The 18,813-nt window shown below is 36.5% G+C and overlaps 2 protein-coding genes and 1 pseudogene across 2 annotated transcripts in view; 2 read left to right on the forward strand and 1 right to left on the reverse strand.

Annotated features, from left to right (window-relative positions):
* Positions 1-18,813, forward strand: part of LOC148904254 (uncharacterized) — a 100,110-nt gene that overhangs the window by 58,846 nt on the left and 22,451 nt on the right. The gene's annotated exons all lie outside the window — the stretch shown is intronic.
* On the reverse strand, positions 5,757-11,715 carry LOC148904257 (uncharacterized; annotated as a pseudogene).
* Positions 12,407-14,384, forward strand: LOC148904258 (uncharacterized). The gene is made up of 3 exons (XM_089025521.1): positions 12,407-12,828; positions 12,957-13,841; positions 13,904-14,384. Exons 1-3 carry the CDS (start codon positions 12,407-12,409, stop codon positions 14,382-14,384), a joined length of 1,788 nt encoding a protein of 595 aa, XP_088881647.1.

Consider the following 18,813-nt stretch of genomic DNA (forward strand, 5'->3'; position numbering starts at 1 on the left):
CGCTACTACCTACCAAATGATGATCACTCTTCTGAAATTCTCTGACAAAAACGTCGATCAAGTGATTCACGAAACTGCTGAGTTGAGTAATAAGCATTCTCTCTTGGAGGGTTCGCGTCGTCGTCGTTATCGTCGTTATCATCGTCATCTTCTTCGTCGTCGCTTTCGGCATCATCATCATCTTCGACCTTTAGTAATCCAGCATTAAAAGTGCTAGACAGAGTCTGGACTTTGAGTAGCAGACGAGGATGGCATATAAGGGCAGTTGCGAAGAGCGCGAGCAGGCATGCAGAGGACGTGGAAGGAATGTCCACAAGTCAGGGTTAGTGTGTTGTCGTCTTCGGTTTCGCATTCTGCTAAATCACATGCTTCTTGTGGGTCGGGTTCTTCTTCTCCCCAAGCATATTCAAGTGGCAGACTTCTTTGGTCCACAGTGGCATCAAAGGAAGGTAGGTAATATGGCTGTTAAAATTCACGTAAATTCAAACAATTAATTACAGTGTACGTAATATTGTTTGTGTTTGCAATTTAAATACTTAAAACAGAAACTCGTCTTACCTGAAATTTTTTTCTCCCTTTGGGTAGTTTTACTGTACCATCTCCACTGTTCCAAATATCCCCAAACAGGTCAGTGATGTGCTCTGCAGCAAGGCCACAGATAACTGAATAGTCCTTGTGCCCTTGTGTGAATGAATGAACTTTATTTACAAAAAAATGACAGTGCAAATAACTGATTTAGCCCACTCGCCCTCTAAGCAATAAAAATACCTAAATTAGGAATTATTTATGGGATATGCTGAAGCTAAATAATATCCAAATAATATGTTGAGTCTAATTATAATACCTTGTCCCCTTTTATATTGTGGCACAAACCATTCTTGGAAATCATTGTTGAACCGCAGAGTGTTCAGGATATGAGCTGTTGTTCGTATCTGCTCAGGTGTATACCAGGGCTGTATTTCACTGTCAATTACAAATTTCATAAATTATGTTAATTTACTTTCGATTGGAAATATATATATATATATATATATATATATATATATATATATATAGTTAATAGTCTGTAGTAATTATTGCATTTAATATGTGATTACACTTATTTCATTACAGTACCTTCTTAATAATGAATGAAATATTTCCACTTTTTTCTCAGAGAGCACATTCATCGACCTTTTGACATTATGGATTGATGCCAGATTTTCATGATGGATCATGTCACTCGGATGACACAGAGTGGCCTTGTCATAATGACGACGACGGTGAATAATAAACAAAACAGCAACTCGAACCAGTGCTTCTTTGTAAGACTCATAACTTCCACTGTGAAAGATAACTGGATAGAAGTGGAAGACCAAAGGAACAACTTCGTCCAATAAGTGTAACAACAAAGCATATTCAGTACTATTGTATCGTTGGCCAAAGTGCTGCAATACAGTGTCCCTGACAAGAAGCCAACCTCCAAAACAAGCAGTAATCAAGGTGCTGATCCTAAAGGGTTTTGGCTTTTTTTGCTAATACTTTCCTTTGGCCAAATATAGCCTTGTATAATGGCTCAAAGAAAAATCTGTAGATCTTAACAACATTTTGTTGAGCATTAAAAGAGATGTGAAAGGGTCCCTGCCGAGGTACAAGAGAAATGAAATGGAATGGATCTTCAATTGGATTGAGCTGCAAGAAGAAGGTAAATCATGTAAATAATCTTTGTAAAATTCATAATCAAGCCCTTGTGATCTAGTGTCGTTTATGTCATTTTTTCCCTTTGTTCATGTTGTGTTTACCTGAGCAAGTAATTTTTTCTCAAAATACCAAGTTGGCCAATCTCCTGTCGTAAATAAGATATTATTTTGCATATATTGCACAAGTTGTGGTGATTCTCTAACAGTGTGGAGTAATGCCTCCTTGTAGTTGTTTAGACTCTTCAGTGGTCTTTCATCCTCATCAATTAATACAACTGATCTTAGCGTATCCATTTCCCTTCTTTCAGGATCTGTATAACATCTGCAAACGTCAAGCATTAATGATTGTTATATATATTTCTGACCTTGTAATGATAGGTAATGATATAGGATTTTTTAAAATAAGCTTTCATTGTCGATCCAAGTAAATTATATTGTTTTTGATAAAACTTTAAAAAGGTGTGCTGCTGATTATAAGAAGGTTTAATTAAAGTGAACCTGTGGAAATCATAAGTTTTATCTTTTAACTGATTTTTTAATTATCTACCTCAGGTGTTCTACACATCGTTGTGCATTCTGCATGTCAAATTCAAGGAACTGGTGTGGAAGTGTTGCTTGAAAATATTAGTTGTAGTAGTCAACTAATTGTTCTTGGAACAGCTCCCGTACTTTTGGAACACTTATTCCTCCTCTGCATTCTTTCTGCCCGACGAGTACTGTTTTGTGCAATCTATTTATGTCAGCAGGCACAGGGATTGCAGGTACATTATTCTGAATGTCAAGAATTTCGGTGGCTATATGAATTGCTTTGCTTGTCGTTGATATTTTGGGGTCTTGCACAGTATGAAGTGCGTGGAAGTCGTCAATTATTAACAACATGAATTCTTTGTTCTATGAGAGTATTAATGACACAAATTATAATGCACCATATAAATTAAGTCATGAACAACATGGCCTGGGTGTTGTGGTTCACTGCTGGCCTCTCATCACTGTGGTCTGGATTCGAGCCCTGGCTTGACAGGATCGTGTGAGTTGAGTTTGTTCTCTCCCTTGCCACGAGGGTTTTTTCCAGGTTCTCTGGATTTCCTCCCTCCTATTTTAGTGAATGAAAGAGAGGTGGTTTACCTTATCAGCTTGGTTTATCCTTTCCTTTGTTAATTGGTGACTCATTAAGGCCAAGTCTTTTTTGTGGTTAAAAATTGTTCTGGGGTGGGGGGCAAAGCCCATAGACATGCCAGCCATGAATGCCTGCTGTGAAGCTTCATGAGTTGCCATGTGAACTCCACAGTCCAGCGGCAGTTTGTTATTTTTCTGAATAAAATCATTTAAATTTATTCAAATTTAAATTTATTGGCTTATCAGTAAGATAACACTGTTCATTGTGAACTGCCCTTTTCACTATGATGTCACATTAAAATGAGATCAGCTAAGTAAATATTACACCATAAATATCCTGGATGAAAGAAGGTTTAGCCCACATTTCTATTTTTGCTCAAGCAAACAAGCCATGATGTAATTATGAAATAAGGCAGTTTGAAAATGTAATAGTATTGGGATCCCTTCGTTAAGTCGGTATCCATGTGTTAACCTTCACCTTCACTTTGTGTGAGTTATAAATGGTTGAAAATTCGCCTTAGTTATATTCTCTACCTGATTTCTAAAGAATGACAGAGTGTGTAAAATGGAAACTGTTCTTTGTAATTGCTGCTCTTCTCGTTTCTTTGTAGGATTACCATACTCATCATTGATAATACTATCATAGATTTGACCAAACAGACCAGGAGCACATTGTTCTGCAAACTTCTTCATTTCTTGTGGGTCATAAAGAAGATGGCCATTGTCATCATAGTGTAAAGTCAGCTCTTTGTGAAATCTTCTGAACAGCTCCCTAAAGCTTGGTGCTGTCACAAACATTTTTGATTTATTGAAACTGAAAGCTTAGTTGGAAGTATTCAATAAGGGTGTACATATATATATATATAAGAAATCTGTGAATCAATTTTCCGTAAAATAGTGCTCAATACATCGATAGAAGTAGAGCAGGATATTTGTTTGAGAAGAAAAAGTCAAGACAACATTTTTCCCGACAAGCCTGTTTCGTGAATTGCTTCACTCTTCAGGGGATTTAATGATAAGAATATTCGTTACTATCATTTATATAGAAAAAGTATACGTAATTAATTAGTGGATGTAGTTTAGCTGTTGCGTAATAATGCTTTGTTTCTGTGGCGGCATGAAGATACAAGTTCGTTGCGCTAATTTAATGATGAGAGTTCCGGTCGATAAATTATTAGAAACTTTTCTTTAAGACAAAGGTTACATCTTTTGCTGGAGCTGTTGTAGGCGGAGCTTGAAGATAGGACGCGCCATAAAATGGAGTAGCTGATATTACCGTTCTTGAGAGTCCAGATGTATTTGCTGAGTTCAGTCGAGTTTTTATGCTGTTCGTGGCGAAATGAGGCGGTGTGGTTTCTGTATCTTGTTTTGAAGTCGTTTTCTGTGAGTCCTATGTATGTTGCGGTAGTGTTGTTGTCCTTTCTTGTGACGGTGGCTTGGTATACAACTGATGATTGGAGGCAGTTGCCATTAAGCGGGCAATTGTTCTTTTGTCGGCAGTTGCATGTTTTCTTGTCCTTTGTGTTGTTTGCGGTGTCGTTGTCGTCTCTCGGTGGATGTAAAATGCGCTTGTTATGATTGTCAATGATTTGTTTGGCATTGTTCATGCAGCTGTAACTGATCTTCGGAACTTCTGAACTTCGCTAATAAACCGGCCTGCCGTCTAATCAATCCTACTAAATCCGAGATAGGCAAAATCAGCAAAAGAATCCTCGACAGAATCAACAACAAAATCACGACAGCATCGAAATTCAATCAATGGAAAAACACTGCCTCCGTAATCGAGTGGTTCAAATCCATCAAAAACAAACAACAACACAGTTTTATTTGCTTTGACATCGTTGAATTCTACCCATCAATCAGCCATGACCTCCTTAACAGAGCGCTTGACTTCGCCTCAACATACAACAGTATCACCAACGACGAACGAAACATCATAATTCATGCTAAGAAATCAATCCTCATACACAAGCAGCAACAATGGCAGAAGAAAGGAGACACAACATTTGACGTTACAATGGGCAGCTATGACGGCGCTGAAACATGCGAGTTAGTAGGAAGTTTTCTACTTTCTCAACTACAGAACCTTAACATCAACGTAGGACTGTACCGAGACGACGGACTAGTCATTTCTAACGCCACACCGAGAGAAACTGAAAATATCAAGAAAGACATTTGCCGAATCTTCAACAACAACGGACTACGCATCACCATCGAAGCCAACAAGCAGATCATCAACTTCCTAGATGCTACTTTCAACCTAAACCAAAATACCTACCAGCCCTACATAAAGCCTAACACTACACTGCAGTACGTCCACCATGAGAGCAACCATCCACCAATCACTACCAACAACATACCTGCCGGCATCAACAGGCGACTGTCATCCCTTTCATCCGACAAAGCATCCTTCGACCAAGCTGCCCCTCCATATCAAAAAGCACTTGACAAAAGCGGATACCAGTACATCCTAAACTACGAACCAACCGCGACCACAAAACGTAAAAACAGACAACGAAACGGCATACTCTGGTACAACCCCCATTTAGCAAAAATGTCAGCACAAATATCGGACAGAAATTCCTTGGCCTAGTTGATAAACACTTTCCTAGAGGCCATAATCTTAGGAAAGTCTTTAATCGTAACACCATCAAGATCAGTTACAGCTGCATGAACAATGCCAAACAAATCATTGACAATCATAACAAGCGCGTTTTACATCCACCGAGAGACGACAACGACACCGCAAACAACACAAAGGACAAGAAAACATGCAACTGCCGACAAAAGAACAATTGCCCGCTTAATGGCAACTGCCTCCAATCATCAGTTGTATACCAAGCCACCGTCACAAGAAAGGACAACAACACTACCGCAACATACATAGGACTCACAGAAAACGACTTCAAAACAAGATACAGAAACCACACCGCCTCATTTCGCCACGAACAGCATAAAAACTCGACTGAACTCAGCAAATACATCTGGACTCTCAAGAACGGTAATATCAGCTACTCCATTTTATGGCGCGTCCTATCTTCAAGCTCCGCCTACAACAGCTCCAGCAAAAGATGTAACCTTTGTCTTAAAGAAAAGTTTCTAATAATTTATCGACCGGAACTCTCATCATTAAATAAGAGCAACGAACTTGTATCTTCATGCCGCCACAGAAACAAAGCATTATTACGCAACAGCTAAACTACATCCACTAATGAATTACGTATACTTTTTCTATATAAATGATAGTAACGAATATTCTTATCATTAAATCCCCTGAAGAGTGAAGCAATTCACGAAACAGGCTTGTCGGGAAAAATGTTGTCTTGACTTTTTCTTCTCAAACAAATATATATATATATATATATATATATATATATATATATAGACCTTCATTACTAAGTTCAAGATATATCACTCAACTATATGATTTTTGGGGGTGAACAGCTTACCTGTAGAATCAATATACTGAGAATATTGTCAAATGACATAGGCTCTTCTCTGATTTGTTGAAGGTAAGATTAGAGGGGGGATTTAAATTTCAGTTTTTATTTTCTGTTTGTTTTATTTTATTTTATTTTAATTTTTTTTACCTGAGAGCTTTTGCTTCAGCATGCTGTTTTCTCGTTGAAACTCCCCTACTTGATGTGCCAAATGACCATTGTCCCTTACAAGTGAGTGGTTGTGCTTTTCCAGTTCCAATATTCTCCTCTGCATCTCTTTATATTTCTCTATCTCTCCTGTGTCTGATTTATTTCCTTTATTTTGCTAATCAATTTCCAAATTAATTATGTTCAGTTATATAATATTGTTCATTACGGGTTCCCTAAAAACTGTTTGAAGCTAAAAGTCTGTAGGACAATATTTTGTAGAAATGGTTTTACTGTAAATAAGAAAAAGCTGTCTTCCCTTCAGTTTATGTCTGGCTTTCTATTTTCTTACGTAAAAGTGGTCAGGAACACATCGTCTAGAAAACAGTCTAGACAGTGTCTAGACAGGTTGCTTTTTTTTTGACATAATTATAATAAGAAAAATAGCTTAAATAAATGTGTTTTTCCCCATACCTTTCTCGTATTTTGTGGACAATACGAATCCATAGACGTGATGCGAGTATTTTTGTCGGCGTCACTCAGATGCCCGGAGCATATGTTTGTACCTCTTTTGGTTGGGTTTACTATAATCTCGTCAAACACTTTGAATAGGCGTTGGGGGCAGGGGACAAGTGAACCATTACAGGTCTTTTTATGTATAGGATAACAACAAGTTTTGTTGTTTTGCTGTTTTTTACGCTTCAAATGGTAAAAGCACACTGAAATAGCTTTAGAAAAACCACAACTTCGAGCTTCGAGACCTTCTACTTGACGAACTGAACCACTACACAGGTCGTCGGACTTTCGAAGACGAGGTGAAAAAATACAACTATTATGGGCCATTTTAAATTACTTCTTAATATAAAGACTACGAATGGAGTTTCTTCTCCTCGTAGCAACAAATTTAAAGTACTCGGAAGGACTCTTAAAGGGCTTGAAAAAAGGCGGGAATTTGACGCGCTTGCGCCGCTCTTGCGTTCGACATTGACCTTGGAGTGGCAGTAAAAGATAGCAGAAGAAAATGTATTCAAGATTAATGAGGACGAATAATACAAGAGAATTGATGTTTATTATTCATAAAAGAACATTTCACACTCATCAAACTCAAATACAGTAATTTAATAACATTGAATGGCAATAAAACAAGTTTTTCAAGGGTATATATGCTTCGCAAAACAGTGTAGGTAAACTTACGCTTGTTCGGCCCACATGTCGTGAGTTCAAATGCCTCGTTTGAAAAATGGTATCAAAATTTTTCGGATGCTATTTGATATGTTTAAGTTCATTCAGTCATCGTTATTTTGCCGAAGTATGAAGCTTATATATCCATGTCTGTCCTTATATTTGAAGATTCTCCACTTGTCATCGAACACTAGGAGATGCGATCGAAGTCCTTCTGAATCAAGTCGAAGAATTCATTATTTTGGCGTCAAGTCGACCACAAGCTTAAAAAAAAAAACTAACAAGATCAAGTACTGTGGCAGATTACGAGTTGTGATCAAAAGTTTTGAGTGTCATCCTAGAGACAGATTTTTACCGCTTTCGTCCGCGATATTGGATTGCTCATGAAAATAGTCTCTAATGCGCATGCGTCAGGTTTTTCCGCTCTGTCGTAATGAAGTGCAAACTTGTCAAGCTCTTGTCAAGGATTCAAGAACATCTCCGACTCCATGTAGGTAAACAGGTGTCTGAATACTGCAATGACGCTCTCTCCAACATCCCTCCAAAGTATCTCTATTCTCGTGTTTCGAACACACGACCCTGTGATGAAACTGCCACGATCCATTCCCCTAAACCAAGTAATATACTCGCCAACAGCTACATTCTCGCCGCCATCATCTGCCCTGACTCTAGAGGGATATCACCATGTTGCTGTTGCTTCTTGAAAGCTTTGTAGGGCGGTTGTTGCTCTGTTGTTTGTTTTGGCTTTTAGATACAGAATGCATCTGGAAAAGTCATCAACAACCATGGATGCAGATCTTCCAGCGAATCAGTTTCATATTTGTATCAATGTGCCAAAGAAAATTGGGATGCGGAACACTGTAGGGTCTTCTCACAATCCTTTGTGCCCATCTATTTGCTCTTGCAATGGGATGAACACGAATGATTGACTCACAGACCCTCCGTCGCGTTTTCGCAATGAACCAATTAGTTTCGTTTCTCCAGTTCGTGGAAATAGTCTGAGTTCTTCCCTTACTATTGAGTCAAGGTCATTGTCATTAATTTGAGTCTTCCACTCAAATTCAAGAGTAAAACCAAGATCTCTTCTTCTATTATATATGGTTTGTCTTGAAACCCCAAGATCTCTTCCAATGTCAGCCCAGCTATTGAATTCACTTCGCAAACACTGAAGTTGCTCTTGGTGTTTTCCTTCACGCTCTCTTTAACTGCTAGTGGTGTTTCTTTAGATCCAGACTGCTCATTTTGAATTTCAGCATGTGTATTTGATTCCTGAATACTGCTCGCTGCAACATCCACGTTAATCACGTTTTCGGACACGATGCCCCACACATCGTTTAGGAATTTTTGCAGGTCGTCTCCTTCAAACTCCTCGGTCCTAGCTCGAATCGTTCCCTCAGCTTCTTAACTTTATATCGGCGACTCGGTTGGCCGCTGATATCCACTTTAAGAAACTCCCCAAGGGTTGCGAGTTGCTCCTCGTTCAGTGTGTATAGCTTCTCCTCGATCTTCTAATTCCTCCATAGTGAATGTGTCCGATGATAAATCCTTAATGGTTTCCAATACGTCTGAGCCCCCAAAAATATGTTAGCGCCTCCAAAATGTACACAAATGGTAACAAATTATAGCAAAACCTTGTCTCTTTAATCGTACTTTTCTTTCGCTCTGAGTCTACACGTGCCTACAGGTTTTCTACTCTCGCATTACAATTTACGTCATTTTACACACGTGACATAAAGACAGCTTAAACATGCGGGATATCAAAGGATTATACGTAATACACTAACTTCAACAATTTTCAATTAACATTTAGCAACTGATTGCAATGGGCTATTTTTTTTAAAGACCTGCACAAAACAGATTAATTTTTTAGTGAGTGAACTCATGTATGTATGCATGATATGTAATGAGGTGACTGATTAGAATAATATTTTGTAATGTAAAGCTTTGAGGATTAAATTAATTATAATTCCTGTTATGTTTGAAAAGGTAGAAGGGATACCCTTTCATTACCAAAATTGGTAATCACATTTGCAAATATTCCCATTCAATTCTCAACATTTGGAAATATCATTGGGAAATGTTCCCATTCCATTCTCAACACTGGGAATATCATTGGGAAATATTCCCATTCAATTCTCAACATTGGGAATATCATTGGGAAATATTCCCATTCATTTCCCAATATTGAGTTTTCACAACAAAATCTCATTTATGGCATTTAGAAAAGTGACCCAATTCCCAGGTTTTTCCCAAATTAAGAATTTTCATTCCCATTTTTTCCCAATATTGGGGAAAATTCCCATTTTTTTTCCAATTGGGAATGTTGAAAAATTATAACGACATGGCACAATTTACATCCTTTAAATTGAAAACAGAAGGCAGCAGTTCTCTCTTTTTTATTTTTTTACCTTTGTGTAACCGGGTCATCAGGAGTGGTCCTTGAGGATTCGTGAGCCCTGCCTTTTGGGATCCCATGGGAAACCCACTCTACATTTGGAGTAGAAGCCCTCCCAAATTGGATGTCGTAATATGCCCAAATCAGCAAGCAAATTCCACGTCTTGAATGGCAGTAGCGGTATTGGATGAAAGTCGACTTAATAAGTTCTATTAATACGCCACAAATAACTCCTTGAATAGCAAAAACCCATTGCCATGAAGAAACTTGATGAAAGCAGTAGTAATGAATAGAAAATGATATTTTTAAAAAATAACATAAAGTTACGCATATATATATTGTTGAAACAAATAGATCAAGCTTAGCTATGTTCTGTCTCTGATAAAACACGACTGGAGCTGTAGGACACAAAAAAATTTTTTGGAAATCACAAGTCGAAGGCCAATGATTTCGAAAATTTTTTGTGTGTTCTACAGCTTCAGGAGTGTTTATCAGAGAACAGAACATAGCCAATCCTGACCTATTCGCTTTATATAATAGAATTTTACGAGAAAAATGGCGTAAAATTAAAAAAAAAAAGGTTTGTTTACCAAAAGGGCGCGCGTCCGTCGTCAAACTCACGTAAACAAAACTGCTCTATGCGATGATTGGCTAAAAACGCGAATTATGGCTATCTGATTGGTCAAGTTTAGACAAGCGATGACAGCTCTGTACAGGCTGGCATGCAACTGGTTTATCGCATTTGTTGAACAAGAAGAAGAATTGGTGGTAAATTTTAGCAAAAAAAAAAAGCCAAAAAAACAAGCATTTAACTGCTAGAAAATTCAAATACTGTAGAGTTGTCAAAGTTCAGATCGTTGAAATGGACATTTAACCTGTACAATTTTATGTTTAATTTCAACAATTTCGGTTAAACTTGTTGCACGAATAAGCAGGTTCGGATAGATGGTTTGATGTCTTGGAATTTGGAATTATCTTAAAATACACATTGATTTTACCAATGCAGTAAAATACGAAAATATTCCCGTATACTCGTTATATTTTCCCTGCATTTTCTCATAAGATTATCCTATACTTTTGCTGTTATCATTACAAATAGATAATCTGGAATTTTCCCATACGTTTTCGCGAGTGTTTTCTCGCAAGGGATACGATGCGAATTGCTTGACATTTCTCAAGGGCGAAAATATTCGTTACGCTATCATATTCTAATGTGGTAAAATGCAGCCTTAATTAACCCCTAGTCATAACCCCTATTTGTTGCATTTTACTCTCGTTATACCGTAGGCAGATGATGTTTAGATAAACCCAATTTTCCGCTAATTTTTCTAAAAAGATAACGTTTATGTGCTTGAATGTTATACCCGGCCCGAGGTGGATTACTGCTAAACGAACGCGACCGCTGATCGTGTTGAAGGCTCGTATCAGCTGGTTATTAGGGCAAGAAAAAATGGATTTCATTTCGATAAATGTCATAGCCAGACGGTAGAATTTCATGAGGATTAACAGAACCGTTGATCCTTGTTTCTGTTAAGAAGATAAGGTCGAGATCGTAGCTGAAGGCGATGTCTTGAAGTACTTTTCGTCTTGCAATCAAAAGACGATCCTGAGGATCGAGTAATGGCTTTAAGACTCCTTACATTTTGCATAAAGCAAGTTGGGGATGAATCCAAAAGAGTCCTAGGACCAGGATTTGAAGAAACATCGCCAGATCGTAACAAGAAGCACGAACAGGAATCCACAAAGCGGTAGCCATGTTTAACGAATTTATAAATAGATCGGTTTCTTCGCCAGCAGTGTGATAATTCTAAGTTTGATGTACTAACACTTGTCCAGTAAAAATCACGGTGGATTTTAGATTTTAGACTCGAAATCAGAGAAATAAGAAAGTAAAAAGTACAGAAGCGTAACAGAATGTTTCGGACGCCATGGAGCATGCCCGGTATAAGTTAAAACACACTTGCTCGGGTATATACATTGATGTTCGACGCAAGCTTATAAAGCATAAAGGCATAAAGAGCAATCTGAAGATGGTGAAAGACCCATTTTGCTAGATTATTACGTGTGGGTAAAGTATTGTTAATGTAGCGAATTGTGAAGTTAAAAATGTTTTTTGGTAGTTTGGATTGGACTGTAGACCAGATGCTATTCAAGTTAGGGGGTGATAATATCATTACACTTGGAAAGAAGCTGCCATGTGATACTAACTTATTTTGTAACTTATCCTCGTTAATCGCATGAAAGTCTTTAATTACATCTTTAGTGGATTTGTCGAAATCATACTGGAAATTAGTGTGCTTAGTGATTTCCAAAGTTGTTTGATTGACTAATTGGGGGAATTCTTTAGAGCTTTCCTGATGACTGACTGACACTGTATGAACTTCATTCTCTAATTTCATATTCCTATAATCCTTTGCTACTTGGGGAGCAAGCAGATGAAAACAAACATGGCGTCAGTGCCCCGGAACTTTGAATGTAGTCTAAAAACTTATTCAAACGTTGCGAAACTACGAAAAAATGACTTTAAAAAGATTTGTAGGAATCACAATTGTCCTTGTCAAGGTTTCAGCAAAAAAGCTTTGATAAACATCGTTTGTACGGAGCTTGGCATTTCTACTTGTGATCCAAAAGCAAAGACTCCCACTTCGAACCAGAGTGATGTTTCTTCCGATACCAAGAATGGAACTATTTCCTTGACCTATCTCCAAAAGCTCTCGAATTGGAAAAAGTCTCTAGAAGGATTTCCTGATAATTTGGATATTCAAGTAGTCAAAAGCTTCTTGTTGGGGAAAGGCTTTAGTGGCAAGGAATTAAAGAAATACAAAACGCTCAGAGCGTGGCAGCACAAGGAGGGAAGCCATTCGCTAAGGTTTGTAACTATATTTTAAACTTGTGCAACTTAATTTGTTTTGTTTCTGTAATTTAATTTTTAATTCGTAACACTGCTAAAACCAGGATACATTTATTGATATGCTTTATTTCCCTTGGTCTTTATAGGTTTCAAGTTCTGCCATTACAAGATCAAGTGCTCAAGCGATGTGCTGTTCGTGCTTGCTGTAATCCATCTTTTTCGACCGATAATGAAGAAACAAAGCTGATTTATATTGTATTTGATATGAACACAGCGCTTCCTGTCTTTACTAACTGTACTTGCACTGTTGGTTCAAGTGGTGACTGTAGCCATATTGGTGCTGTGCTTTTTGTTTTATGTGACATCATTGCAGAGGGTTTACATGAGTTACCCCATGATCCTACCTGTACTGAAGTAAAATTTAAATGGTCTGATCCTAAAGGAGCAAATTGTGATCCAAAGTTGGTTGAAGAAATACATGTTTACAAGTCAACATTTGGCAAAGAGCCCCCGGGAAAGAAATTAAAAATATATGCAAGCTTTGCTGATTATATATACAAAGATCATAAAACAGAGGAAGATGACTTACAACGAAAACAAGATTTAAAACAAAACATATTTCAGTCAAATAAAAGGGATGCTCTTCCTCCAATTTTACACTTGATTAATTTCAGTCCTAAAAAAGAATCTGTCAAAAATATTGAGCAGAGTGGGTATCATGATGCAGTAGATAATGAGTTTGGTGTGATAGAAATAGAAATTAACAACAGTACTCCAGTAAAATCAACTACTCTCCCAGCAACTTGTTTGCAACATGATGATATAATCAGCCCCCTGAAATCCCAACCACCTTTTTTGCATGACATAAGAAAAAGAGCTGATAAGATAAAATGCAAACTAAATGTTTCTGATGAAGAGGTGAAGAGAATTGAAGAAGAAACACGAGAACAAAGCAATTATGAAGCCTGGTTTAGATACAGAAAACCTAGAATAACAGCTTCAAAAGTGAAGAGAGCTTTTATTAAGCCTGGTTTAGATACAGAAAACCTAGAATAACAGCTTCAAAAGTGAAGAGAGCTTTTATTAAGCCCACAACAAGTCCTACTAAAGCTATTGAAGATATACTTACCTATAAATGTATACCAAGATCCCTTAACATGGAAGATGGATTGGCATCTGAACCAGATACAGTACTAAAGTACTCAGAAAACAAAGGAGTAACAGTTGGTAAATGTGGGTTTTTTATTTCCAAACAATATCCATTCCTTGGGGCATCACATGATGGCTTGGCTGGTAATGATGGTCTCATTGAAGTGAAAAAAATTCATCCAAGAGAAAATGAGACCCTGCAAGAAGCATTACTAAGACAGCATATTTGTAGGCTGGATGGAGACACCAATGAGATGATCTCGAATAAAACCCACAGATATTTTTATCACGTACAGCAACAGCTACTCTGCACAGAAAGAGCATGGGGAGATTTTGAGGCATCAGATGGGGAGTCCCTTTTCATTGACAGAGTAACTTATGATGAAGAATTTTGGAAGGTAAAGGAGACTCTGCCCGCAGGTTAACCTCAGAACGGAAATACTGCGAAAAACGTATCTCATTCCCTACGCTTCTTAGTAAATTTGCCCCCCAAACAATATGGCGTCGGAAACCGTGAAAGGATCTATGAATAAACTAATATAAAATTTGTGTGAGTACTCTTTTATGTGAATTATGACGCATTAAATTCCTCGTCCACTCACTCATTGAAGGTTTCAGCATGAAGACCCCTTTCTTCATAAAAATATTCGACTAGAAATAAATATGTTTTGCTAATCAAAACAAATAACATTTTTCTAGCTAATAAAATAATATAAAACCCGTGCGAGTACTATTTTACATCAATGACGCGGTAGAAATTCCTGGCCTGTCCATTAATAATCTTTTGTTTACGTAACTAATTCGAGCTGTATCAAAAAACAAAAATCGCACTTTAAGAGAGAATGTCAGCAAAAATCGAACATAGAACAAAATACCCAAAACAATTACTTTATTCACGATTAGAACATTGTTTTAACTTCTCAATTTCTAAATATCGACGTTTTATTTTATATAGCACATGGTGTAAATATTTTTTGAAAGTTCTTTATATTTGATGACGTGCCAAAATAACTTGGTAATAAAAAACATTTCGCCAACATAAATTTATTGGAAAATAATAAAATTTCACAGATTTAAAGCCAAGACAATGTTAAAAAAGTTTTTCAACAATCAAGTCCATACACATTTTTGCAAAGGTACCCGAGGCACTCGAAGTTGGATGATATTTTGGCTCTCTCAGAGGGTCAATTATGCACAAATTGGTTTTCCTCGTTTTTTCGGAAATAAAGCCATATTTCAAAAAACGAAGTATACCACGATTTGTTTTGGCTATATGTCTACCTTACACTTGAATATAAGCGAAATCGATTTTTTGACTGTTGCCAGCAAATTTCGATTTTGTTTGATTTTTGCTGACATCTACTCTTAAGCTTCTAATTTAGCTCCAGTTTCTAATTATCTGCTTAGAATATTACCAAATTAAGTTTAAAGTAAGTTGGATTAAGGCACTCTTAGCACGAAATCCACATATGTTCAACCTCTGCGTACAGCCTTTGAGGATGTAGTTCTCTTTCTTGAAGGCATCTAGGTAACAAGAAAAAAGAAGGAAATATCAAGAAAATGAAATAAAACGGAGGGACGAAGCCCTCATAATAAAAGAGGAACGAAATCCCCAAAATAAAACACAGGGACGAAGCCCTCGTAATAAAAAGAGAAACGAAATCCCCAAAATAAAACACAGGGACGAAGCCCTCATAATGAAAAGAGAGCGAAATCCCCACGATCACTTTGGTTTTATTTACAATCGTACACTATATAGTTTTGGATTTCGTACACGATTCGGGATAAATAAATTTAGGGCTCCAAAACGCGAAACTTGAAACATAGATGGGACTAAAGGGATAACACATCTATGGGACTAAAGGGATAAAACATCGATGGGACTAAAGGGATAAAACATAGATGGGACTAAAGGGATAAAACATCGATGGGACTAAAGGGATGAAACATAGATGGGACTAAAGGGATGAAACAAAGATGGGACTAAAGGGATAAAACATAGATGGGACTAAAGGGATGAAACATAGATGGGACTAAAGGGATAAAACAAAGATGGGACTAAAGGGATGAAACATGTATGGGACTAGAGGGATGAAGCATGTATGGGACTAGAGGGATGAAACATAGATGGGACTAAAGGGATGAAACATAGATGGGACTAAAGGGATGAAACATAGATGGGACTAAAGGGATGAAACATAGATGGGACTAAAGGGATGAAACATAGATGGGACTAAAGGGATGAAACATAGATGGGACTAAAGGGATGAAACATAGATGGGACTAAAGGGATGAAACATAGATGGGACTAAAGGGATGAAACATAGTTGGGACTAAAGGGATGAAACATATACTGTTTCATATACTGTTCGTACCTCTACGAACATAGAGTATATTTATTTTTATTTATTCTTCGCTCTCGGAGACCCAATGCATTTTTTGTATCTTATCCAATCAGACAAATTCGAATGTCGCAGTTAATACACATAAACTTTTCACAGGTTTCTTGTCTATTTCACTTTATATCTCGTCAAACATTTCTTCTTATACATACTTGGTAAGCTGTTCTGCTAGGAAGTGCTGTTCTGCTAGTAAGACCCCAATTCCCTTTACATGTTCGTACTATGATTATTATTCCTGTCTCGTTAGCTATAGAAGTTTGCTTTTTAGTTCTTATTAAAGTTAATAAACAAATAAAGGAACAAAACATTCAAACAAACAAAAGAATGAACAAACGAACAAAAGAACGACTGAACAGTACTAATTCTGAATAGTACTAGTACTATTCCCTAGCAAGTAAGTTATACAAAGCAATTGACGAACGCAAGTTGACCGCTGCGCTACTACTAGATCTGAGCAAGACTTTTGACAGCATACATGAGATTTTTAATACATGAATTCCCACAGAGCTCTATATTAGGGCCGCCGTTATGTAACGTCTATATGAACGGCCTACCTTCTATGCATGTTCATTGTAAAGTTGTTTCATACGTTTCTAGCTCCAACGAGGATATAGACAGGACATGTAACATTTTAATGACTTAATATCCGTTGCATCGTTGTGTTGTGCCAATCGACTCCTAATCAACCCTACCAAGATAAAGTTGTGATCATTGCAAATGTTAAAACGTACCGCTCTACCTTATCGAGATTCATTTTTTATTCTTTCAATTATAATTAGCAAAACAATTACTTTTATTGTCTTCAACGTTTTGTTGTACTTTCTTATTCTATTGGAATATCGGAAAAACCTAGTTAAATTACCTAAACTATGAGAAGATATTTTCATTATTTTTCCTTGTGCATTATTTTTATAGGAACAATTGAGTAGAATTCAGAATTTTATATGTACGAGTGATGTTTTGAAAGTTTTCAAAATTGGAGGCGAGTTCTTTCAATAATAATAATAATGATAATAATAATAATATTATTATTAATAGTCTTTATTTCACTCTAAAAAACATACGTCCTAGATTACAATATAAGTATAAGGATATATAAGTAATTAGAGTTTAAACAAAATACTGTTACAGTCAAACCTATCCATATAATAAGATAATAAATGATAATATCAATAAAACTGTATTCCAAAAGAATAATTGTATGCACCTATACAAAAAACAATTCTTAAATCTTTAATCATAAACCTAATCATAATGGTAATAGTCGTAATCATAATCATAATCATAATGGCATCATTATCATCATCATCATCATAGTCATAATCATAATCATATCCAAGCTGAAATAGTTGACTGAAAACCCATGAATGACCCTCAAAAATATTTGCATAATTTCATGCAGCCCCTCATTTTTGGTTGAACAAAAATAATAATAATAACAACTTTATTTAATGAGGGTGGCACTAAATAGTGTACTAAACTAATAAACTTGTGGCCCTCAACATAAAACTACTAATATTTACAAATTTACTATCAACTATCAACATGAACTTATAAGAAAAATTGACTATAGTATAATAAAGCAATACATCAAGATTAAAATGAACTATATATAGATTTAACTGTGAAGCTCAGCGACACCACGCTCACGCGGACGACGCAGCGACGCAGCTGAACGTAAATAATATACTTCAGCAACGTCGAAACGCCGCCCCATGAACACGATGCCGCCAAACTTCACAGCCAAATTAAACAGGAATCTATATTATGAGTGTAAAAGGGTAAAATCGAAATGGAATAAAATGAAAAGAAAATTAGGGGGGAAAAATAATAATAAAAGGAAACTATAGATAAAAATGTGGCAAAAAAGTCTGCTCTTCGAGAAATTTCCGACGAAGAGCGTGTTTAAACAATTGAACTGTTGCTTGTTTCTTCCCATTAAATGCTTATTATATCAAAAACGAGCCCGGGACATCCAATTTCTCTTTCCAGATTTGGAAGCATTAAATTTCAATTCGGAAAATCGAAGTTTTTAAAAAAGTTTAATTTTTTCCCCAAAGGTACGTAGGCAGTCACCTTAGTTTGAGTAAACAGTAATTGAGTAAGCTTCCTTTTTGGAAAATTATAGATTTTTTAATCGAGTTACAAAAATTTATACGCATTACTCTCTTGACGTTAAGAATGTTTGTTTGACAAATTAAAAAAAAAATTAATTTGTGTAAATTACACTGGAACTTTTGCTATATCGATATTTAGTATTTGACTGAAAATTACGATGAAATACCTCAGAGGACATAATTGACACATTTTCCATATCCTTACTAGTGAATATAATGTTTAATAGTTTAATATAATAATAATAGTTTGATAATAAATTCACAAACATCTTACAATGGAAGAGGTAATACATGAACAAGTTACATAATCATAAATAGAAGTACATATAAGAATA

The sequence above is a fragment of the Actinia tenebrosa genome, unplaced genomic scaffold (assembly GCF_029948245.1).
Source record: "Actinia tenebrosa isolate PJP-AT-01 unplaced genomic scaffold, QUT_ActTen_1.0 utg3850__unscaffolded, whole genome shotgun sequence".
Taxonomy (NCBI): Eukaryota; Metazoa; Cnidaria; class Anthozoa; order Actiniaria; family Actiniidae; genus Actinia; species Actinia tenebrosa.